Source organism: Lepidothrix coronata, unplaced genomic scaffold (assembly GCF_001604755.1).
Source record: "Lepidothrix coronata isolate B3197 unplaced genomic scaffold, Lepidothrix_coronata-1.0 Scaffold167, whole genome shotgun sequence".
In the NCBI taxonomy this organism is placed as follows: domain Eukaryota; kingdom Metazoa; phylum Chordata; class Aves; order Passeriformes; family Pipridae; genus Lepidothrix; species Lepidothrix coronata.
In genome coordinates, this window is record NW_016690347.1 from 247,984 (window position 1) to 273,430 (window position 25,447).

At 36.7% G+C, this 25,447-nt stretch overlaps 1 protein-coding gene across 3 annotated transcripts in view; it reads left to right on the forward strand.

Moving 5' to 3' along the window:
- Positions 1 to 25,447, forward strand: part of EYA4 (EYA transcriptional coactivator and phosphatase 4) — a 150,750-nt gene that overhangs the window by 89,070 nt on the left and 36,233 nt on the right. For 2 of the 3 annotated variants that reach the window (XM_017829706.1, XM_017829708.1), the window contains exons 4-10: positions 9,635 to 9,759; positions 10,865 to 10,933; positions 15,938 to 16,030; positions 21,887 to 21,953; positions 23,938 to 24,080; positions 24,218 to 24,361; positions 25,215 to 25,294. In XM_017829706.1, the coding sequence (XP_017685195.1) occupies positions 9,635 to 9,759; positions 10,865 to 10,933; positions 15,938 to 16,030; positions 21,887 to 21,953; positions 23,938 to 24,080; positions 24,218 to 24,361; positions 25,215 to 25,294 (721 nt within the window). Of the gene's footprint in view, positions 1 to 9,634; positions 9,760 to 10,864; positions 10,949 to 15,937; positions 16,031 to 21,886; positions 21,954 to 23,937; positions 24,081 to 24,217; positions 24,362 to 25,214; positions 25,295 to 25,447 lie in introns of all 3 variants that reach the window. The other variant, XM_017829707.1, reaches the window with a different exon arrangement.

The following is a 25,447-nucleotide window of genomic DNA, read 5'->3' on the forward strand; positions in this document are numbered from 1 at the left end:
ATTCCTCTGGATGTATAAGAAACAGTCTTTGTTGCTCAAATCAGACTCAAAAACACCAAAGAAAGACTTAGTGAGATTCTTCAGTCACTGGGTTTGTTACGTGTTCCTTATGTCCAACTAGGTCACCTCCCAGAGATGCAGAAGAGATTCTGAAATTCCCAGCAGATTTTTCAGATGTGACTCTGAGCAGTTGTTCTGCAGAAGTTGTGGCGTAGGAGGGAAGGCCACAGGCTTGCTGTTTGAATTCCAGCCATCTCCACAAAAGTGTTTGTTATTTGTTTATGACACAGCACATCATGTTGTAAGAACCACAATATTTGCAAGTGCCAGTCACATCTGGAAGTGATCAGAAGCTGTTGGGTGAACTGCTCTTTGAAAATGTGGCCCTGGGATCCAAAGACTTGCATTTAGATCTTATGTATCTGTAAACTGGTAGTTTGTATTTAATGTAAGTTGGATGCTTGACAGCTCCCCGTGGAACTGTGGTGTCATTATCACTTTTGATTTATTTAAATACTCACATAAGGACTTCAAAACCTACTCTAGTCATCTTTTTTTTTTTTTTTAAGTAGCAGGTGCCTGTGTACCTTTATGTGTTTTTTGTTCGCACTGGGACTAGGAACTGCATAATGCAGCCCATGGGCTGTGGGGTCAAGCTTGTGACAGTGTGTGAAACATGCCCTTGTCTGAGCCTGAGCTGTGGCATAGGATCATGACTACTCTTGGAGTTGTGCCGGGCAGGGGTTTGGTGCGTGCCATCTGGCACATGCTCCAGTACAGCCCAGGCTCAGCATGAGCCAGCCTGTACATGGGTAAGAGAAATGAGCATCCTACCGTTCTGTCTGCCATTCCTTCAGTCCTTGGTGCTTGTTGCTTATTAGTTTACATGTTCTCTGTCTGGCCTCTGGAGTGGTTTTCTCCAACCGGCTACCTTTTTACTTGAGAAGATGGGAATTATTTATTCAGACACCACATTACCTCTTTCCAGATACTTCCTCCTGTGACTGGAGTGTAAACCCTGAACTAAAATTGTATCACACCAAAACTGTAGCTGTCGTATTTGGATAGCCCAGGAAGGAGATCTCAAAGGCTAGGATCCAGCTGGCCAGAGGGTATTTATTGTTCTGCATAGCTTTGCTTTTTTGTGTGTGCATCAGTTTATTACATCAGAATGTAATAGTTCCCCATATAAAACTATCATTTTCCTTCATCAAATCAAATCAATCTTAAACTTCAGAGTGGAGAGATGAGGTGGAAGGGGAACCATATGGAAAAAAGGGCTTCCCGTTACTTATATTTTCAGTGACAGCCTGCCTATTTCACTGCTCTGAATCTGTGTTTTGTAATTGAAAAATCTCCTGAGCACAGGAAGGGTGAGCTGGAAGCTTATGCTGAGGTAAATAACTTAGTATGTTCCCCTTCCCCTGAGTTGCCTTGATTTTTATTTATTTATTTTAATCCTTCTTGCCTTTGGACAAATCAACTGCATGTCCAAGAGGAGAATCCAGAAATGGCTCCTAGATATTATTCTGTGTTTTATCAAAAAATGTAGAAATCCAAATTAATTTTACCTTGTCTTTTAATTGTGTCGAGGAAATGACATTCATTCCCAATGAAAGTCAGAAAGCAGTGAAAAATTAATGTAATGTGGATTTATGGCCAGCTGAACTGTACTAAAATAGACAGTTTTCAGTGGTTTTCTGGAAACCACATTAAATGACATTATACTGAAATAAAACGTCTCAGTCAATCAGAAACCAGGGAAACCATGCAGTTACTGACTTCTAAGCAAATAATAGTTTTCAGCAATTATACAGCATGACAATGCAAGCCATTTAAATTCGTGTGTTTAATCATCACCAGAGCAAACCTAAACTTTTCACCTTTTTTTTCCTCAGGCAGGAAAAGAAAATATCAGGGTTTGTATTTTTTTTTTTTCTGACCAAGGAACCCTTGAATTCGTAAGCAATTATTTTTCACAGTATTTAGTCATATTTTCTCACTAGACCCGCAAAGAACAAATCCGCGTATCCCTTTCACTAAAACTATATCTGCTTATTACTACAGCAATAGCATTATACTAGATTACTAAAAGCTTTGGCCTTTGGCAGGTGCTCATGCAGTGAGAAAAGAGGGAAATATAGATTTAATAAAGACAAAAAATATCTGACTCCTAGTTGCTAGGAAGCACAGAGAAGCTCAAGGTGGCACAGGGTCATAGCCAGGAGGATGATAGCCAAAGCCTAACTGAGGAAATAGGAATGGGGGGTGGGGAAGAATTTGCAGTGCTGTTAAAAGAAATGTCTTTTTTCTCTAGCTGTGAATGGTGTAAGGAGGCAAACTACAGTGCTGGCCTTTGTCACCGAACCTGCTTACCCACGTTCTCAGCTGAGCTCTCTGCATCAAGTGCATCCGAGGCACTGACACTGTCTGTCTGTCAGACAGCTCCTGTAAAGTAATACTGTCTGCATGAGGGGTTTTTTTCCTGGTATTAGAACTTGAATAGCCAAGAGAAGGATAATAGGCAGGAAAGCAAAACTGAGATACAGTCACAACCAGTGCCACTTTATGCCTCAAAGAATTACCTAAGGAGTCCCATCCTCTGCAAAGACAAGCAGTTTATTTGAAATCAAAAAAGCTATTTGTAGGGATAGGTGCAATTGTGCAAGAATTTGTAACAGAAATCTAGAACTTGTTTTGCTTAGGAAAACTGCAAAATACCTTTTCAAATGGGTTAGATGTTTTTTTTCCTTCCTTCTGCATTTCAGAGAAAGTTGCAGGGAAGGAAGAAGCTGTAAGCAAGCTATTTTTCTCTGTGGTATGCGGAGATAACATGTTTGCAGACATGTACAAGACCTCCTTGGGCGTTGAGGGGGGGGTCGGGGGGGAAAAGAGACTGGGGACACAAGGAACCTGGAGAAGGCAGGGCATTTCCTTTTGCCCGTGAAGGTCCAGTGTGTGCTGCATCGTAAAAAAATGGTCCTTGCATCTGAAATAAAGCTTTTTTTTAAAATCCTTCCACTGCCTTGGCATTCTTGGGAAGAATACCTGCGTATGTTTACCTTATATTATTTAAAAAAAAATCAGGCATGTTTTTTTCCCTGAAATTATTGTTGCTTCATACTGCAGGGACCCTTCCCACACTCCAGTTATTGCAGTCTCTGGGTAGAAGTTATTTCCCTGTGAGCTTGAACTCATGCCCTGAGAAGCTGCGTGATGATATTTAAGCTTGTAATGAACAATCCGCAAGGAATCTACTACAGTCCTTACTGTATACTTACAGTTCTGCACAGCTGAACTTTATGAGATTTTTATTTTTTTATTACCTATGTGGTATTCCTTAACATGGTAGAAAAACTCTAATGTTTTAATTCTTTGTTTCACTAAGGTTCCTTCTTTTTGATACCTTCTATCTGACATTGATTGTAGATTGACAAAAGTTTTTTTTTTTGAATATCAATGCGGCATTATTTTGCTTTTTTCCATTACTTTTTTAATATGAGTGTTGACACTCTACTTACAAATACATGAGAAATAGAAATTACACAGCCATAATCCCCCTCCTATCCTCAAATGGTTGCAAAAATTTAACACTTGCTTTCTGTATTGTTAAAAAAAAAAAGGTAATAAAATAAAACTCTGAGGAGCATTTGCTGGTTTTATCAATCTAACATGACATTTTTTACTTCTTCTTAGCACTGTATCAGGTTGCTTTCCAAGTTACAAAAGGAGGCCTCAAAGAGAGTGGGAAGAATGTCTTGCTAGTGTCCAGCAGTATTATTTGTTTTTAACTGTGGCAAGCTCCCAGAATTCACATGCTGGAGGGGCATTTCTGCAATATTGTGCCTAGTATAGCAAAAGTTCTGCTATTTTGGCCATCTCTTAAGCTTGAGAAGATATACAGGAGGGGTTGATGAGCTGGGGAAAACAAGAGGGGCAGTTGTCTCGATGGAATAAATTTATCTCGTTGGTTTTGCTGTTTTTTCCTTACCTTTTACAGTGACAAAAAAATGGCAAAGATTGCCATACACAGTAAAAGCACCTGGAAAGGAAAATACTGTCTATTAACCTGTATTTTGGAGTTGATGAAATAATTAGAAATGTTACTTAATTGAAGAGTGCTCCTAGGCTGTGTGCTGTATTGCACTATTTGTGGAAATCTTTTGTGGAACAATGTTGGGAAGTTTTTTGTTGTGTATTTATACACTTAGACACATCTATGTGTATATTTATTAAAATTATTAAAAGTTTGCGTGTAGCTGTGTGTTAGTGTACATATATTTGTATGCATGTGTACATTCTCTGGAAACCTGTCCATCATGCAGAATCTCTCTCTCTCCACCTTCTTTCTTAAGGCCCACTGTGTTCTTTGAAGAGTGTTCAAGGGTTGGTGAAACTTATTTTTAATTGCATTATTTACAGTTCCTGTAGGTGCAAGTAAATATGAAAAATATCTCACGTAACTATGAATGTAATGTGTAAAATTTAGTTAAAAAAATCCCAAACAATCAAAACACTAAGAAAAAAACACCTTTATAATTATGATGTATCTATGTTATTGATTGTTTTAAACTTTATTGCAGATTTTATGTAGATTTTATTGAACTACTGACTTTTGTGTATGTGCATCCATTTTGATTTTTTTGTCAGCATGAAAGGCTTGTATGAGCTAGTTCAGACTGCATGTGAGAGGTAAGCTCGCTAGTCCTTTTCAGAAAGTGGCTGAAAGACCAGGCTAAAAAAATATATGTGGGAAATGGAAAAAAAATTACTCTGCTTGTCTTCAAAACAGTGTAGTTGGTCTGAGAGCTGAGCTGACAGCAGTAGGAAACAGTTTTAGCTGAGTTTGAACAGCTCTGTTACCCAACCTTCATATTGTGCAAAAAGTTAATTTTAAATAAAGGGAAATTCCCAATTTGTTTAATTTCAGAAGCTCCAAGGTAGCTGTCATCCTGATTGGACAAGGCTCCAGAAAGTGAGAAAGTTTGGGATATGTAAGAACTGGGGTTACAACAGGAGGGATATAAGAAGAGCAGGGGGGGAAAAAACAAAAAAACCCTGAACAAACAAAACCAAAGCAACCAAATAAAAGTAATAATACTAATACTACTAATAAAAAACATGTATTTTTTCCACAATGAAGTTTAGTAAGATTCTTCTGAAGAAAGTTGTGTAGTGAATTTCCTATCAAAGAATTTTAAAAAGAAAAATCCTGCAAAATCATTTTAAATTTTTTTTTATAATTAATTTCTAAACTAAATGAAATTATTTCAATTTCAATAGCCTTTAACCAGTCCTTCTTTCAATATTCCTGTAATTTGGATTTTTCAATAAATTCTTCACAGAGAGGAATTAGTATTTTTAAAATGTTCTGGTTAGGCTGGGATTTGAAGTTTTCACAATAGAATATTTATTTTTTTATAAATCTTTGATAAATTATTTCATGCTTTTAGTTTTGTTGGTAAAAAAGTTTGAACTGTAATTAAAGCAGATTATGTAACAGAAAGTTTTCATTTTATAACATGATCTCTTTCAAGAAGAAAATTATCTAAATATAATCTACTTGTAGACTTAGTGAATAATCAATAGAGTTACAAGCTGTGGAAGGACCCAGCTCACAGTCCATGTTCATAATAGTTAAATTGGAAATGCAAAGGGATAACAGAGTTATAACAACACAGATTTTCTGAAAATAGATTTTAACTCTATGAAGAAAAGCAGTGCACAAATGGATATGTGATTGTAATGAAGGGAAAAAGAAAAAAAGAGGAATTTTAAAAACATAACCGTAGAAGCAAGGCTTGAGCTTTTTACTGTTGGAATAACACAAGTTAGAGCTATACAGAAATACAGAAGTGGAGTTGTTAAATGGGGCAATTATATTTAGCTGTACTTAAACCTTCCTGTGCAAGGTTGGGTCATCATGCTTGGCTGTGCACTTCAGTGGTCTGGAGTGTGGCACAAATTCTGTTCATCCACCCTTGTAAAAGTGGGACAGAAGAGGGCGGAATTTTTCTCTTTAGATGCTGTTCCTTAATCCGCATATGAGCATAGGCTAACCTTTGAAAAGATGTAACTTCAAGCCTGGGAACAAAAATTGCTTTAATGGGGAAAGCCCAGGGTTTCCACACAGCCATATATTTGATACAAACCTGCTTCAGTGTAGTAGGGTTGTCCACAGGTTGGAGTTAAAGCCCACTGAGAACTAGGAGACTGTTTTTTGAAATGGGTTGTTTTATAGACTTTTCCAGTAAGCCTCTGAAATGATCCACTAAGCATGTGCAAATAACAATTTTCAAAGACTTTAAGCATAGCCAAAGCAGAATAAAAGACAAATTCATCTTGCCAGGTTTTGAGTTTTTGCTCAGGAGCTGGCAATCACGCAAACCTTCTTCAAACAGTCAAGAGATAATTAAAACATCTTCTTACCAAGTAGTGTGTTTCCTTCCAAAATTTATCTTTTTATACAATTTAGCATTTTACATAATTATTCTAAAAAGAGGTCTGACACAATGCAGGAGGGGGAAAACTAAAGTACAAACAGTTATGTGCCTGGCAGAGAAGCAAAATATATAAAATAATGTTGTACAGTGTAGTATTTTAAGCAGCTTTATCAATAGACTTTATTATGTCTGAATTGAAATACATTGCATTTACTGAAAAACATTCTTTAATAAATAGCTGCATAAGCTTAAAAGTATTAATTGGTCTTTCAGAGATCTCCCTTTTAAACTTTTTTTTAGTGCATGAAAGCACATACTGAACCTGAACCTGCTTCTGATTAAGTCAGTGAAAGCAGTACTCTGATAAACATTTAGTTTGACAAAATGAATTCAAGATGTTGGAATTATTTCATCCATTTTACTAGGCATTTTTCCTGAATCTTCCATTCACTGAAAGGTAAGATTTTAGTAAGTCTGTTACATCTTCCTGAGAATTTTTTAGGCTAAAGGTAAACTAAATGCATCCAGAAAGGTGAATTGAATGACATGTGTTACACAGAAAGTAGTGTACTTCAATAAGTAAATCACATAGGGATATATTAAAGTAATCCCTGTACTTGCTCACACAGGATGGAGCACCTAGGATAAGTAGAATATACACATGGTTCTGTGAAACTTTTTATTGCTTCGGATATTCTTTTTATTCTTAATAGACTACCAATAAGTGCAAGATGTGTTTTACTCATACAGAGAAAATGTCTGTGAATGCGCTACTTCTAAAATAGTTTTAGTTAATTTAACTTGCCATGTCTGTGGGCTGGGATGCCATTTGTTATAGAAAACAAATTAGGATGATAAGACTACTTTTCTGCACAGAAGGTTTCATACTGGCTTGGAACAAAAACTAGTCCTTTTACAAAGTTTGATTGTTTATATTCTTTGCCAAGCAAATGAGAGTCACTGGACTTAGTCTTCTGATTAAGAAAGTCTGATTTGATTAAGAAAACCTGATTCATTTGAGTGTAAAAAGTGCTTAAGATGGATATTTCTTATATACACTAGCTGCATAAACCAGTAATTTTCTTATCAAATACTGCTGAAGTATTTGCATCTGTGGTGATGATATATGCCTGTCTGAAAAGAAATTATAATTTTTTCATGCTGACCAAGAAAAAAAAATCAGATGTGAACTTTGTAAGCTGGAACTGCCCATTAGGTATCTGTGGGCTGATCATACTTCAACAGGAAATCATGGCATTTAAAACTGCTAAGTGAACACGTGGGCAGCATTACACTGTATATGCAATGAAACATGCATTGTTTATTTCATTTAGCATTCTTCTGCTCCCTTAAATACATACAAGATGGAAACTCACGGAATTTTTTTAACCTTTAGCTGCTATCCTTGTACCGAAACTACTAAACAAAAATTGACAGACTTGTAAACAACTTGAGTTCATTTTATTTCATCTAACACTGATCACATTTCCAGTAGACAATAAATATAATTCACTGCTGACAGATGTGTAGAAATGTGTATACAACTAGATGAAGAAATTGGGTTCAATGCAGTTCAAATCTCAGTTTATGCCTTGGTATTTCCTTGAATATGGATGTAAAATTCTTACCTGCTGATGCATGGCCTCTAACAAGATCAGTTTTTCCCTGCTCATCCAGACTGCTGCTGGGAAGGCTATCCTGCCGGTGGCGTATCGGTGCGTATCGTGGTTGACATAGGCATTTACTTGAGTAAATGAGATTCTTTACTTCATGTGCCTTTGGGTAAGGCCTTTGTTCATTTTCCCAGTTGAGATGTAGTATTTCCTACATTTTCTTGAGCATATTCAGTACATGAAAGTTCTGAATCTATATCTTGGGTTAAATGAATGTGATGTGAGGGAGGCTGAAGCATCCAGGAGATCAGCAGAATTAGGAGCACAGAATGGGAGATAATTTCATTCTCTGGAAGGAAGAAATGTAGATTCAGATAGCACACTTATATTTGATGGAAAGGTAGTGGGGTTTTGTTTGGATTTTTTCCCCCACAGAGGGGGATGTTTGGGAGCACAGAATATAGGTAATTTCAAAGTGAAACTTGGAATAAATACTGAAGATGCTGGGTGTTGCCTTAACAATTTGCCACTGATTGTCCTGGTCAGAATATGAATATACAAGAGCCATTGTTCTTACTGAACTATCGCAACTGTTCATCTCTTTCCTAGCCATCTCAGCCTTGTACAATGTAATTTAGCTTTTACAGCTCTGTAAGACAATTTTCCTGTTGGCCTTTGCAGTATACATATGGTAAATGGTTCTCCTGTTGCGGATGGGCTGGCAATTTTGCTTATATATAGCAAAAATGTTTCTTTGGGGGAAAAAAATCTGTCTAATTTATAAATGAAGCAAGGAATAAGTGAACATACACCGCAAATTGGATTGCAATTACTGGTTTGACAAGAAATGTTCCTTGTCTGCTTTGTCTGCAAAAGGCAAATCTGTTATCACTGCTTTAAAGCCATCTACAGGCCCCCAGTGTAACTGTGATGCTGGAATCCATTGCAGTCTAATCCACTTGAAATTTTGCAAGCTTCCTAGAAATTACTCAGAACAAAACAAGAATAAGTGATCTAATAAGAATATACATATTTCTAAGAGTGAAGAATCTTCCAGATGTACATGAAAGTTCTATTAATTCACTTGTATGGCCTGTACCTGTGATTTAGTGTGGATGCAGTGACTGCTGGTGGTTGGAATACAGATAGCAGGAGGCAGAAGTTCCTATTTTGACTTTCTGTAATTACTGACTTTTCACCAAATTTCTCTATTTTCTTCTAAGAAGTACCTATTACCTGAACTTGTCAATTCATCTCTCCCTCTGTCCATCCATATATATGCACTACCTCATGCACATCTTTTACAAACTCTTTGAGCAGTTTCATAAGCCTATGTCACTTCATAAAACCTAAAGGAAAAGAGAAAAATACTGGCATTGTTGCTATTCATATAAAATTATTAGCTACTTTCCTAGGTTTGGTAAAAAGCAAAGAAGGTGTCAAAGGAACCTGTATTAATTTATTAATCTGACTGCATTGCAAACTCTCCATATAAAAAAAAGTTATTAAAGAAAAAGCAGATAATAGTAATACTCTAGTAATAATAGTCCATAATATTGTCATCTTCTTTTTTAACAGGTCTATGGAAATGCAGGATCTAGCCAGTCCTCATAATCTTGTTGGAAGTAGTGATGCACCAGGTAGTTCCAAACTGGATAAGTCTAGTCTTAGTAGCACATCAGTTACAACAAATGGAACAGGAGGTAAGTATAAGACACTGCTGGCACATACAAAGGTTTCCTAGTTTTTAGCCATATGCATTTTTTAGCATAATTTCAAGAATGATATATACCCATTTATAAGTACCCAGCAAGAATTATGAAAAAATGGCAGTCAAAAAAGTATAAATCTCTAATTCTAACCACTTCTTCAGTTTGCACCAATTGAAGTAAGAGGCAGAAGTGAAACAAGTTGCAAAGGTGAAACAACGAAAGATTAGGAATGGTTGACTTGAACACAGTGTTAAAGGCTTGCTTATACCTGTTGGTAACTTGAAATAAATTACATTTTCTGTGTCATTTTTCATTGATGAATAATAATTTACTCTTACACCCTGAACTACATTGGTAGTTAGGTTAAATTAAAATCACTGTCAAAAGAAGTACATCAAAATTAGGCTTAGGTAATCTTTTTTCATGATGAATTCCATTTCTTGGGAGGTAATGGAAGTTTTTCATAAAGAGATTGTTACATTTTCCTCAGAAGTAGCTGGTTATTACTGCTGTAAGTGTTACTGTAGGGACAACACTATCATGCAGCTACAACACAGATGTTCCAATGCTTTCAGATAATCGGTTATACTATAGCTGAATTGGAGCAGTGGGAGGCAGAGTACCACATTCTGAGGTGCAGTCCTAGAGTTTAAACCTTCTTTTTTAGAGTTTATACATTACTGTCTATTTTAACAATTTACACTAAGAAATTTTTTTTTTAGTTTGTTCTTTCTGACCACAATATAGAGCATTTTATTCACTTACCCCAATTTTAAAAAAAGTCTGTCAGTGTGAGTAAAAAGTGTATGTGCTTGTGAGGGTAACAGAGCTCTGCAAAGAAGGGCTGAAGCACATTTTTAAATAGAATCCTTATTCCAGCAAAAAAGAGAAGAGAAAACTTCAAACATACCATTAAAGAACTCTGATAACTAGATGCCTCTATATTATACATGCATAAATAAGCCAGTTAAAATAATACCCATAAAAACAATACAGTGCAGTTAAAAGACTTAAGGCACTTAATTGCCTTGAGGACTTCACAGGTACACTGAACAGACATTGGGAGAATGAACTGTTATACCATTCCTGTTCTCAGGAGACAACATGACTGTGTTAAATACTGCAGACTGGTTGCTGAGTTGTAGTACTCCCTCCTCTGCAACAAGTATGAGAGACCCTGGTACAGTGCATGTGTGTGGTGGTGTGTCTCTGTGACTGCTGTGTGACATCTCTCTTGGTTTGCTCTGTTCTTTTGTTATGCAGTTTGAACATTTCTCATGGGGTTTTCTTCCCAGTCCTTTTTTTCCTACCCCTTCTAAGAGGCTTTTCCCACAGCCAGGAAACTAGTAGGAAGTTGCAATAGTTATCTTACAATGCTTTGAAAGTAATTTGATGAGCAAGGAGAACTTAACCCACTTATAATTAGCTTAGCTGTCTACATGCTCTGAGAGGCTGGGATTGTCTCGTGATGTTCAACATTGCTGGGAATAGCCAGTAGTCAACATTAGTGGAAGTCAGACAATGGAATTTTCACAGAATGCCCCTTTTCTTTTCTTTTGTTTTTAAGTACATCATTGCATGATTACCTGAGCATTATTGGTTGACATTATTGTTACTATTCTACTACAATTCTAATTATTAATCAAAGCTTATGTCTAGTGTGCTACTACATGTAACTTGCAACTTTACAAACATTTGGCCAAATTTTCCAAGCTGTTGTTGTCATTTACGAGTTTAACGACATGTATTAGTAATTGTCATGAGTTGTAATGATTAATAATAATTCTGTATGTGACACTGTTGCAGTACATACAGGATTAATCATATCTGTAAATGTGCATCACTGCGTTTCTTTACAAGTCATTACAAAGGTGCTTAAGTTGTGCAGTTTTGGACTAAAGTTAGGAAGATCTCAAAACCTTTCCTTTTAAAAAACCCCTCTTAATTAGCCTGCCTTTTGTAAAACACATCCACAGAAAATTTACCGGAAAAAAAATTGACTTGAGTGCAAAAGATCATTTGCACTAGAATAACTCATTCCACGTGAATGTTCCTGCTCAATTACAAGAAGTTAAGCTTAAGGAAGGACTGAGCTAATAACCTAGTCTGTCACCTCAGTTAACTGTTCAGCATGTTAAGATGAATGTGGAAAGTAATAATTTAAGTACTAATATTTTAATCAGACTTATATTGCTGTCACAGCTATTGCACTTGCTTGTTCTGCTTCATGCATAGTAGTAGCACCTCTTGCCCCTAAAACTCTGCATTCATTTTCAGTTCTTAATATAGAGGGACTCTTTGGGGAAAAAAAAGAGGTCATCAGATTAGTAGTCATTTTGGTCTACTAAGTCCTTTCTTCAAGTAAAGACTGTATATTATAGAAGCTGTCGCCTATTGGGAGCTGAATTAGTCTTAGAATAATGAAGTTTGGACAAGATTCCTGGAGGTCAGTTGGGCCAAACACTGCTCAGAGCAGGGCCAACTTTGCTGTTAGATACTGTTCTCAAGGCAGTGCCTAGTTGAGTGTTGAGTGTCTCCAAGGAGTAGGTGCCACAGCCTCTCTAGGCACCTGTCCCATGGTTTGATTGTGCTCATGGCAAAGAATTTTCCTCTTACATCTAATTGGATTTTTCCCTTAGTACAACTTGTGTCTGTTTCTACCTGTTGTTTCCCAGGGCACCTTTTGAGATGAGTGTGCCTTTGTCATCTTTGAACCTTCCTAATAGCTGCAGGCAGCAATTAGCTCTCACCTCAGCCCCCTCTTCCTAGAAAAAAACCAGCTTCTTCTATCTCCTTGTACATCATATGCCCCTGCACCTGATGATGGTGTTAGCTCTACCCTATTAGCACATCATGGGTTTAGCCCAGCTGGCAACTAAGCCCCACAGAGCCACTTGCTCTATCCCAGCCAAAACCAGGACACTGGTCTTCACTGTTAGCAGCACTGAAATGTATTTCCAGTTAGAGATTGCTTTTCATTTTATTTTTACAGTTTCAATATGCAAAAAATAAATAAAAAAAAAAACAGAAAAACAAAAAAAACCAAACTAAAACTAATCAACACTTTAAAAATAGAATATTAAATGTATAGTCTTTAAAGTATTCATCCAAAATGCTAGTTAAAACTCGTAGTGTCTGCACTGTGTCTAGGACAGTTACCATAGTAGTATCAGAACCATGCTTTTTCTCATGTGGGAAACTGAGGGATGATTCTGTGTTTTTCATTGGTGTCAGCTTTTATTTTGATTTCAGCTTTAAATGTTCCTGGTTTTTTGAACTGATGTTAGAATTATTTTTTTTCTAATTTAGCTTTGTGCTTTTTTCTTTCTTAGTTGAATGACATACAACATAAAGAAAAATAGGTAGTAGTCAAAATCTCTAGCTACACTGAGGAAGCACCTTGACGAATTCCTTACTGTCATAAAATCTGAATGCAACAAAGTAGAACTGTTTAAAATCAAGCGCATATAAAAATACTTTCTACATGTATTTTTCAACAAAACACAGTGCCAATACAATGTTTTTCCTCAAGTTAAGTGCAGGAGAGAGTTTTTTGGTTTTGATTCTTTGCTGCTTGACAGGGACAGAAAATAGATGGTGCCTCTTGGTGCTGATGGAAGTGCACTGCATCTGGCATAAACCACAACTAGACACAATTCTAAAGTAAACATTTAAATTCATTACTGAAGTTTTTGTTAAATATAACAGTTAAACACATACTGTCTTTCTAGGTGCAGTACTCAGCATAGGTTTTAGCTTGGTATGGGCAATAGTGCCCATCTTGAATAGAAAGAGATAAAGGTACTAAAAAGTACTTTTTTTCCATGTGGGTGGGTGTCCACACTTTGTAGAAGTACGTGGAGGCATCCGTACATAGTAATCAGAAAATAAATTTAATTACTTTTCATGCTTCAGGCAACCATACATGTTCCATATGACTGAGAGGTTCAGTGGAGGAAATCATTTTGTGACAAATGACACTTAAGCTTTTTCTTGATTTGTGTTTAATTGATCTGACAAAAATAAAATCACATCTTTCTCATATAAATATAGAAATGGGAATGATTGATTACTCTTATGAATGACTTCGTTCATTTTGGGTAATTCTGTCACAGCTTTTTTTTTTTTTTTAATGAGAAAATAATAGCTAGCAGAATGAGAACGAGTACACAACAGCTTGAAAAAATGTGGCTATAATTCTTCCCTGATGATGCCATATTGAGTTAATATCCTCCTGCTTGCAGGGAGACTATATGAGTGTGGTAGTTTTACTAAAGAGAAACAGTAATGAAAAGAAGTTTACTTTCAAGAGACAAACATTCAAATATTTTTTAAAGATACAACTTAAGCAAGAAGATGTTACTTAGTTTGATTGGCACTAGGGCACCGGCAATGCGGCAGGGCACTCTCCCTGTCTCAGGGACAAATATACCCAATTCATCTGCTTGATCTAAACAGGTGTAGGTCAGCTGTACAGTTGTAGATGTCAGTAGCATCCCATATGACTTACTGAAGTAAGGTCCATTAAGCAGTGTGACTGGAAATGGGATGTGATTTTGTAGGAGAGGTAACTCATGCGGGGCTCATCACAGCAGGCTGTGCAGTTCCCGATGAACAGCTTGCTGTGCTCACAGACACGAGCAAGAATAGCAGAATGGATCTGCAGGTTCTGGACCCTCTCCCCATGAGAAAACAAAATCCTTTATTTAGCTCATCCACTACCTTTTCCTCTAAGACTGTAAGAGGGATGGTGAACTTGAGGGGAGCTTAGGCTGTTCTTGGACTGAATCAACCTCTGGAAGCACCCCTATGTCTCAACTAAACATGAAGGGAGATTAGCAGGCACCTTTTATATGCCTAAGTTAGGTGACTTGAATCTGAGCCATAGTTTTTAAATATATTGCCAGCTCAGAACATGAAATTCTCGCCTTTCCCATACCGCTGCCAGTGAAGTCAAACATGGATGCAGTGATGTTGACAGATGAGAGCTTTGGTCAGCTTAGCTGATGCCCCTCAGAGGCATCAGGTAACCAGCTGGCAGAAAACACCTTTCCTTGGCATGTGTTAGACCTGCTGAGGGGGCTCTGCCAGCCCAGCTGTCACAGCAAAGGCTTCTTCACAAATCCCAGGCTGTGTACTTAGAATTTCAATACCTGGCATACAACTGTGGCAGTAGCCTGTGCAGGTCCTCATTGTAACTTCTCTCTGTGCCCCTGGGCACCTACCAGTCCTGTGATATCTGTAAGCATGTTGCTGATATATATGTGATGAATGTTCATGCCCAACCCTAATTGACCTTCACAAAGAAATTATGATAATATGTCGAGGGTTTCCATATTTGTCAGTCAGGCAGCTATTAAAAGCTGCAGTGTATTCTGTACTGCTGTTTCTTACCACATCAATTAGATGTGGTGGTTCCCAAACTCCATTACAAAAGTCCATGCCAAATGTTCTGTCAAGGTAACATATTAACTATAAAATCTGTATTGCTTCTGTGGTGCTTTCAGTTATAACTTGGATGTTAAGACTGCATGATGATCTGTAAAAAGTAATTTGAGTTTAGAGTGGACCCAAATGTTTGGTAACCTCTGACTTAGAAGCTGACTTGTGGCTGCCTTTTGTGTCCTGCTCTAGTTCTTTGGCTTTTTTTTCTTTCAAACATCTCTCTTCCTTTATGGAAAATTGCTTGCTGGTAACCTAGCTCAAAAAGGCCCCCACGGACTCTGTAAAAGGGGAAGGGGAAAGGCAACATGCTGGCACTGTGAAAGTAATTTGCTTCTATATGAGCATGAAACCATATTATAATTGTTTTACTTGTCAGGCAAAACTATTTTTGTTATGTGCTACATCCCTTGACAGCTAATGTTTCCTTCCTCTCTGCTACTCTTAGGGAATTGTTAGAATCAATTAAATGTAGGTTGAAATCTCCCCAGAAGATATTCCAATTGCTAAAACCAATAGCTAGACAAATAGACAGATAAAAAGCTATGTAGATGCATGTCCATTCCAGACAGAGCTAGTGTAGATTGTCTCAATTCGGTGATAGAGCAAAGGCTAAAGCTGTTGCACGCATGCTTGTTCTAGCTGGACTACCACTAGTGTGACTGGCATGAGGACTCCAGTACAAATTTAGAAGTAAAATCTCATGTCTACTTATTCTTCTATGTAGTGTCTCTTCTTGCAGTCAAAACAGAACCCATGAACAACAGTGAAACAACAACAACAACTGGAGATGGATCGCTTGACACTTTTACTGGGTCAGGTAAAGCCATAATAAGATCACGTTTTGTTAGATGCACATTATTGTAGCATTTAATAACATTCACTATTGAACTGCATGGAAGCAATTTTTAAAAAGCTACAATAAAGTAACATTTTAAGACCTAATAATAATAAAAATAATAATAACTTTTTCATTTTTGTAAGTGCAACTCTGCAATTTACATGAGGTGGGATCTTAAAGAAGCTTTCATGATTCCTAAGACGATTGTTGTATGCAAAAATCTTATAGCAATACTGTTATTATAGTACTGTAGAGTTTTTTCTCAGGGTTAGTCGTGTATGATCTTGGGAGGAAAAATGGATTGTATTTGTAACAGCCATGCTAATTTGTAAAATTTAAAATCTTAAGGGTTATATCTCATTGCTAATTGTTTTACTCCTGTGAACAGTGTGTTAGTACAAATGCTGACCAGATTACCATAAATTACTTTCTTTTCATTACAGTGAGCTACTTTCTTTCCATGAAAATAAAGTTTATATTTTACTTTAAATAATCATGTTTCAATTACTTCTTAAAAAAATCAAACAGCAGTTTTTAAGTATATCCCTATAAATTACTAAAATGTGATGAACTGTGGAAAAGTACAGATAATCTGCCTTCTAATCATTAAGTTGAATCCTGCTAATAATAATATTAACAAGGAGAGGAGGGAGAGTAAATTTTACATCTGAAAATACCAGTTCAGTAATACTCGACTGAAATGTCCATGAAGCCAGGAATTGCCACTCACATTGATGCTACTGTTACTTTGGTAGACTTAGGTAGTCAAACCATATATAAAATATTTTGGAAATCACAATGTTTCTGTGTAATTAAATTTGTTTTAAAATGAGTGTATGTTTCTGGAATTGTAGGCATCAGTTATACTCCAAAGTTGATTATTCAAAAAAATATTTATAACAAATACAATGCCTGAAGAAAAGGTCATTAGTGAGATTTAAAGCAAGTGTATACTATTTCTGATTAGAAAAAATGAAAACATTGTCTCCATTATAATTAGACTGAAAGGAACCATATCAACCACAACGAAGTCTAACAAGTTCCACAAAATATCAAATAATCTTGACTAAAATTTAGCTTTTCTTTTTCACTCTTTTGTTACTCAGTGCTAGGATTTTATTAGTAATGATTACAGATTATAAAATGTCCAACTACATATATTATTTTGTCATTGTCAGTGAAATTTTATCAGCTTCTGCCATGTATGTAAGGCAGCTGAGTTGTATTTCATGTGTAAAACATGGCTAAGGCAACATTGGGTACTAAAAATTGCAGCCTCCAGTTCGAGTTTAGATAGTTAAGTAACAGCCTGATTTTCCCAGGTGTCACTCACCCATCAGCTTCCACTGACTTCAAAGAAGTGCTGAGATCTCTACACTTTGGATGTTTGAAAAGTTGGTGCCTCCGAAAAAAAAAAAAAAGACAGGAATTTGAGCCTTGCACAGTCCTTTTTTGCCTGTTAGCCACCTGCATACTCAAAAGAAATATGAACCTGATTCTCAATTTAGTCCACAAGCTCAAGCATTAAATGAGTACAGTCATTCACAGTGGGAAATCGATAGTCTGCCTGTCTGGGTGACGTGCAGTCTTCATCATCAGAGCGAGGCGCAGATCTGCCTTGACAATGCACCGAGCCTTTCATAAAGATTGAATGCTTTACTTTCACACTTGCCTTTTATTGGTACTTGCAAATTGGACAATATCATTGACTCTAGGTTTGTGGGAGAAGTGCTAAAGAACAATAAAAACTCAACAAAACCAGTATTTCTCTTGATTTTTTAACCTAACTGGTTATTTGAGAAGTTTAATGGGTTGCCAAAGACAGTAAATACTGACTAGTAGCCAGATGTCATTTCAGATGAACCAACTGCAACTGAAAAAAATGCATAACAAAGCCCAACACTGAACGGTTTCTTTTTTCCTTACAATCAGGTACATACATGTGTTATTCCCAACTATGACAAAGTGATAATGCTGGTACTTTCCTGCAGCTCTCAGAGGACCTGTGCACTCATTTCGTGAGGATGCACAGATACATAGGCCGCTGTTATCTACTCTGTCTTGTACAAGCATTGGTCAGAAGCACTCAAGTGTTCTTCATTGAGTAGGGAAGGATTTAGGTGTATTCTTAAATATTTTATGACACCAGACATGGATGAAAAGAGAACTCCTGTAGCTGAGACTCTGCCATGCAGAAATCCTCTCTTTCGAATGCTCTACCCATTAAAATTGATTTTCATGCTCCAAGGGCAGTTAAAACATGTGACTTGTCCTGGAACTGAGCAGAAGGCTGAACAAGCCCTGTGGGGTGTAAAGTAGTCAGCTCTGTCCCTAATGACCGGCTGTAACACAGAAAGTGTTGGTCAAACAGAGTGTGTGAGGTATAGGGTGGGAGAGACAGATTAGACTCCACAGAAAACTGTGATTCTGTTGATTGAAAAGTCAGAAAGATAAAGTGTGTAGGTCTCTTGAAGTTAGAGTGACAGTTGCCCTAGTGGCCTTGGCCAGGCCATTGGGACTGGGCATGCTCCTGCTCAGGGCTACAGTTCAGGTGTTGCAGCTGAAAATCAGGGCTGCAGTTCCCCTGTCCTGCAGAGCTGCCCCTGGGAGAATCCATGCCAACCCTCTTAGTGGGGGTTAGCCAGGTGAGGAGACGCACTGTGCATCCCCCTTCCTCTTCCTTTTTCTTCAAAGAAGAACAGTTGGTAATTAATATCAGTGTACTCGGTTTGAAGCTTTGTGGTTCTTCAGCAGACTCCCACCGGGGTAGCATTCACAGGATATGGGGAGGTGCACAGCCTTGAACTGAGATTTTCATACACTGTGAATTTGTTGCAGCTGCTGTACTGTGAGTGCATGCATTCTTGTGTATATATTGCTTACAATAGTGGATTTAATTTAAGAACTGTTATTTTAATGGAATGGAGAGAAAGATACTTGTTGATCTCGTTATCCTTTTTACTTAGGATTTATTACACAAAAAAAAAGGATATAGAAAACAGTTCCTGAAGGCTATAAAGGTGAAGTTAGGAAATGTCTGTTTAACTGCTGTTTAACCTACATTTGGTTGACTTGTGCATAGAGATTGTGATGTTACTTAAGTGAGGTCCTTTTAATCTAACTTTTTTACATGGAATTTTCCAGATGTGTAATGAAAAAATACAAAACTCCAACCTGTGTTAATATACTGAACCCAAGACATGTTATTAAAACAGTTAATGGTCATTTAAATCCCCCACAGTCACCTTGGCCAGCTGATCTGAGAGAGTAACTGGTAAAGGCTGGCTGTCAGCCTTCTTGTCCCCTCTGTGAAACAATGCTGCTGGGGAGTGGAATATGCCCTCAGTGCCATAGGGGAACTGGAGAGATCAAGGATCTTATACCTGCCCTGAAGAACATTCCTCTGATAAATTCAAATAGTTAAAGCTTAGGAATAATTGACTTTTTCAGAGAGGAAACAATTTTGGTGAGTTTTTGTTGTTTTAATATAAGTAACACAAAACAGCATTTAGCCCCATTCATTTAAATGGCTATTTACAGTGGCACAGTTACAAAACCCACAGCAACCAGCCTCCACCATCTCCTCCATTTCCACCAGTCCTCAGAAGTAGGGTTAGGAGGTAGTCAAAGTTGTTTAAGTTTGATAACACTTAGAGTTACCAGTTTGATCTATGAGATACAGATGAAGTCCACAGACTCCACTCAGTCATAGTGTTCTCTTATGGTAGGCCTTACACCCTGTGTTTCTCAAACGCCTTATAGTGTAAAATGTAGTACACAAATTGCTGGGACAAACTACAGAGAAGAGTGAAAAAACCAGATTTTTTTAGTCTTGCCTCTTTTTCTTCCTTACAACTGGCAGTATCATTGGGAAAATTGGAAAAAAGAAAGAAAAGGAAATTTAAACCCAGACATATTCCAAAAGTATTTTATTTTCTTCTCTGAATTTTTAAAATAAGACATATGCAGAAAGAAAAAAAAAAAGCAGGTGGGACAGGTTTTTTTTAAAAAACATTAGGTTTTGATAGCTCAAGTGATCTAAATTAATAGTAATTAATTTCTTTTGTAGTTTACATAGGGTGTGGTGGTATGGTAAATGTGCTTTAACCAAACTGATTATTCAAGTTAACTCTTATACAGCAAATGATCAGACAAAAAGTTGAGCAGTATGGGCAAAAGTGATCCAATAAGCCAATAATGGATCACAAAAGTTCCTTGCCCTGAGAATCACCAAGGTCACTCTATTAGCTATTGCTTGTCTTTAGAAAGGTCACAGAGATACAAAAGGGAAGAGTAATTGCTCTTTGAGCCTTAAATAACTACAAGCGTCCTTTAGAGTTCTATGGACTGATTATGTTGATAGATACAGCTATAGGTTTGTCTAACTCTGGGAATAGCTGCCTGCACATGTAGCAGATTACTCTGTGAGTTGAGCTTAAACTATGGAAAGGCATTCTCGAAAAAAAAAAAAAAGAAGAACCACACAAAATGAAATTTAGCAGATTTCCATCATGGGCAAACCGTCAATACCTTTTCAAACAGCAACTCTTTCATGAAATCTGATGGCACATGCTTTAAAAGTTATTATACAGTTCTTCTTCACTTTCAAGCCATACTCAACTGCACATTTTAAAAAGAAGTTAATTGCTTTTCTTATACTGTATTTTCCTTTTAAGTCCTATACATTCTAAATGCATTTAAACTAGCTTTAAAAATATCAAGCTCTGCATATGTTCACAGCAATAGATCTGAAAGACATTAATTAGGCCTGGATGTAGAAATATATCATGTTTCATAAAATAGTTAGGAACCTAAACCTATTTGTCACTTATATAATTCTGAATGTTCATTTCTACTACCATTATGAGTAACTCAGGAAGAGGGTACACTTTGAAGTACAACTATGATTGATTAGACTAAAGAAATTCCAGTGCTTCGTTGTGTACTACTTTAATCTTTTGAAAAGTGAATGAACAGCAGATGGCCTAATAAAGACACTCTGTATGTTTGCCCAGTATGGATTTGCTCTGAAGGGATTGGTTCAACACTTTAGAGTACGTATATTTGGAATACATCTGTCTTAGTCAAGACAGATGGCTAAGGGAAAGAGAAACTTCCAAACACTTGGAATTAATCCAGTGTGAGCATCGCTTCTGAATGAAATTTTAATTGGTTATGACTATTGTTCTGTTAGCTTTCTTGGAAGAATGCAGCTGTGAATAGTATAGACATACACAATTTGGATGGCTACTGAACAAGACTGTTTATCCATACTTCACAGTAAAAATATTGTTGTTAGCGAATGTATTCTAATCTGCCTGTCTATAAAGAATGATATTTGCTTTCTTGTGATCAACCCAGTGTCTTCCTAAGCTGACTAAAATTAGCAACAACCATATAAAACATGCTTTTCCATCCAGTATTAAAATTGACCTTGTTAATGTGAGCCTTTAAAGGTATGTGTATGTTATCTCAATACCATATGTTAAATCACAAGCTTCTTTTTAACTATCCCTTTTAATGCAGCTTGCAAATTTGAACGATCTACGGTGTGTGGATCACAGATAATGTATGAAATACATGCCTCTGCAGTATACTCAGAAATGTGTCAGTCAAGCTGAAAAAGCACAACACCCCCATGCTAACTAGAGGGTTCCACACAGCAATGAATGATTTACAGTTTTTTTATTTTTTTAATAAGATGTTGCAGTTCAAGGGACATCTGCTTCCTTGAAAAGCTGTGTATTTCAATAAGCTTCTCTGTTAATGCTGCTGTTTGGATGTATCGGTCTCATGGTGTTTCTAACTGCTGTACTCTTGTTTTCTGTTTTGCAGTAATAACAAGTAGTGGCTACAGTCCAAGATCGGCGCACCAGTACTCTCCGCAAATATATCCGTCCAAGTTAGTGTCTGCACCTCTTCTAGTCTTTTATAGGGAATTGACCTTGGCTGTAGGCAGTTCTGTGGTTTGTTGCAAACAAGTGTTCATCAGCAGAAGAAACAGAGAAAGAGGAAAATTCTTAAACCACAGTACTGGCTCCCTCTCCAACTTTTTTTTCCTCATGTGTCTGCAGAGTAAGATCCTCCTTTGCGCAGTATTGCTGCACAAGAAATAGCCTTGAATATCTGCACACAATAGAAGGAAAAAAATCAGACTATTACGTTACTGGACATCAGCATATTAACAGCACTAGCAATATGTACAGAAATATTTTGAAGAAGTCAGTTTATATGTAGAAATCACAATTGCATGTGCGAGTTGCATTCTGGGGGTAGCCCTGTCCCTGACCCTCCCAGGGCCATCGTTGCCAAACATTTCCAAACATTCTACCATCATGAACCAGCCTTTCCTCATCCCTCTCCATTATCATAACATTTAAAAATCAAATAAATTAAATAAATTGGATTAGCTTTTAATCTCATTATTTTTAAGCCATCAGGTGATAGGAATAGAAAATTTCTTTCTTTCTTTTTTTGTTGTTTTTGTTTGTTTGTTTGTTTTGGGGGGGGTTCGTGGGTTTTTTTTTGTTGAGGAAAACAGGGTTTTGGACAATCACATGAATCTAGGAGTGCAAATATTAGGAAAAAACACAGAAGATTTCACAGAAGATGAAACTACTGCAGCTGGCAGTCTGTTAGTTTGCTTGTCCTATGATCAGTGCTGTGCACAAGGGTGCTTGATTCCAGTATGCCATCTATTTGTTTCCATGTATTTGATACAGGACACAGCTACCTGTGTGACTTTGATACAGAGAAAACATTGACATTGTAGTTGATTAGGCTTTTTCAAGTTTTGGGGGTTTTTTTCCCAAATTTGTATTGGTATGATGGTAGCCAATATTCATTAATACGGAAAGTAGGTGCCTGAACAAAGAGCCCTCGTTCCACTTAAAACAGGTTTTGGCAAACTATATTAGATATTCTTGGCCATATACATTACAAGATTTAATAGAATTTTTTAATCTACTGTTACAATTTTTTGGCATATAAATTAATGAGCAATCCTTTTCTGATAGTAAAAGCTGCCAACTGTACTGAACTAATTAGAAAGAAAAAAAATTTTAAAAATTAGAATCTGAAATTTAGTCATGGCTTTTAATGGCCAGGTTTCAGTTAGCATAATTCTACAGTGTGTTTATTCAACTCTTGGTCCATAAAGTCTTATTTGACTTACAAAACAATCCAAGAAAAATGTTTCTCTGTATATTTTTGCAACTCTAGAGGGCAAAAATTTTAAACTTGGTTTTATTCAATCTCTCTATAAAACCCTAGTATTCATAAATAAAGACCATTTATGTTTCCATTCTGTTTCCCTAGCCTATATTTTCCAAACATTTAAAGCCCATCTGGTTACCAAAGTATTGCTGTCAATATTTTTTGTGCCCCTCTTAATATGTATGATCCATCTCTCATTGAAGCTAGAGGCTAGATGTCTGTTGAAGTAGAACCTACAAAGATGACATAATGTACTAGCTTCAGCATTCACCTCTGTATTTTCTTTATTCTTCCAGTCCAAATTTCCCTCCACTGGATTAAAAAAGCGTGGGGGCTTTTCTAATTTAAACATTCTGATCTTGGCTGAAAGGGGTCAAATCCATATAAAGCTGTGCAGCAGTGTCAGGGCCCACTTCGAAGTGGACACAGTAGCTTAAGAATTAAATTGTAGTAATGGGATGGCACAAAATATTCACTGTGCCTTGGGGAATGTGAGACAGAGTGTTTTTCAGCTTATTTCAGTGGGGGATGGAACAAATCCCAGAAGAGGAGCAGTTGGCAGAATAATGAACTGCCTTTGGACGTCTTTAAACCTTTTGCTTTACTTTATTGCTTGAATCAACATACAAAGTATTTGTTGCCACAGTAATGCTATTTTTCCTGATATTTAGGCCCTATCCACACATTCTTTCTACACCAGCAGCTCAAACAATGTCTGCCTATGCCGGACAAACCCAGTATTCAGGAATGCAGCAACCAGCGGTCTATACAGCCTACTCACAGACAGGACAACCCTACAGCTTACCCACTTACGGTATTTGGCCTCTTATTACTTCACTTTATGTAGAATAAAAAGCATTGCCAACTTTAGTGGTTTTGCTTTCTGTTTTATTTTTCCCGACTGTAAGAAAATATTTTAAAGAATCAGTTGAAAATTAATTTCTTATACAGATTTGGGTGTAATGTTGCCAGGCATCAAGACAGAAAGTGGGCTCTCGCAGACCCAATCACCACTGCAGAGCGGGTGCCTCAGTTACAGCCCGGGGTTTTCAACCCCACAGCCAGGCCAAACACCCTACTCTTATCAGATGCCAGGTGAGTAGCCAACTCCAAAATTTAAAGCTAAGTATTTCTTTCCATTACTAATATGCATATGTGTGTTCATTTTGGTAAGTTAGTTTGGATCTGGTCATGCAATACAGTCCCTGTTTGCACCTTTTTTGTTTTTTTTTTGTGGGGTAAAAAAATTACATGGCAGGACTGGAAGCATTTGTTATATTTATTAACATAAACAAGTCACTTTGCCTTATTTCCATGTTTCTGAGTACGACATAATTTGATACTTGGGTTAACATAATTTTTTAGAATTTCTCCTTAATTCATGTTTATTCTTTCATTTACTATTCATTTAGTTATTTACTTATTACCCTTTGATCACTGACAACGTTTTATTTGGATAATTTTTAGGCTTTTTGTACGACGGTTAATCTTTTGAATATTACAAATTACAATATGAATATCTGATTTATGTTGAAAACAAGGACATGTCTCATTTCAGATTGATTAAAAACACATCAATCATTAAATAGTCTTTGAAAAGATTTTGTTTTGTGAATGTAACACCAAAGTGTTAGAAATTAAAACAAAAGAGAAAAAAGTATTTTAGGAGAGATGAGACACCGCAATAAATTGAAAAATGCTTTCTAGATCAGTGAGATGGCTTACTGCTAATATCTTCCTTTCATGGTGTGAAGAGAAATGTATGCTTGTATGTATGGAAGTAGCATTTCATTTCTGTTAAAGTTTCATTACAATATTTTATTATTTTAGCAGTAAATAAAAGCTGTTTTTTTCTTCTGATTCTTTTACATCTTAACATGGAGTATTCTATTTAGAATTTTATTTTCATTCACAAGCAAATTCTCACAACTGAATTTTTTCATCTTAGGTTCTAGTTTTACACCGTCGTCCACTATTTACTCAAACAATTCTGTTTCGAATTCCACAAACTTCAGTAGTTCACAACAGGTATGAATTTTTATTTGCCAATTATGAGAGGACTTATATCACTCCAGTTATAGCATGTTACTTTAACTTAGGTCTGTTATGTTGAATGACATTCACTGTGGTTCAATGCTGTTTTCTGTGGAAAGTGATCAAAATCTCATTGGAAACCTGGTT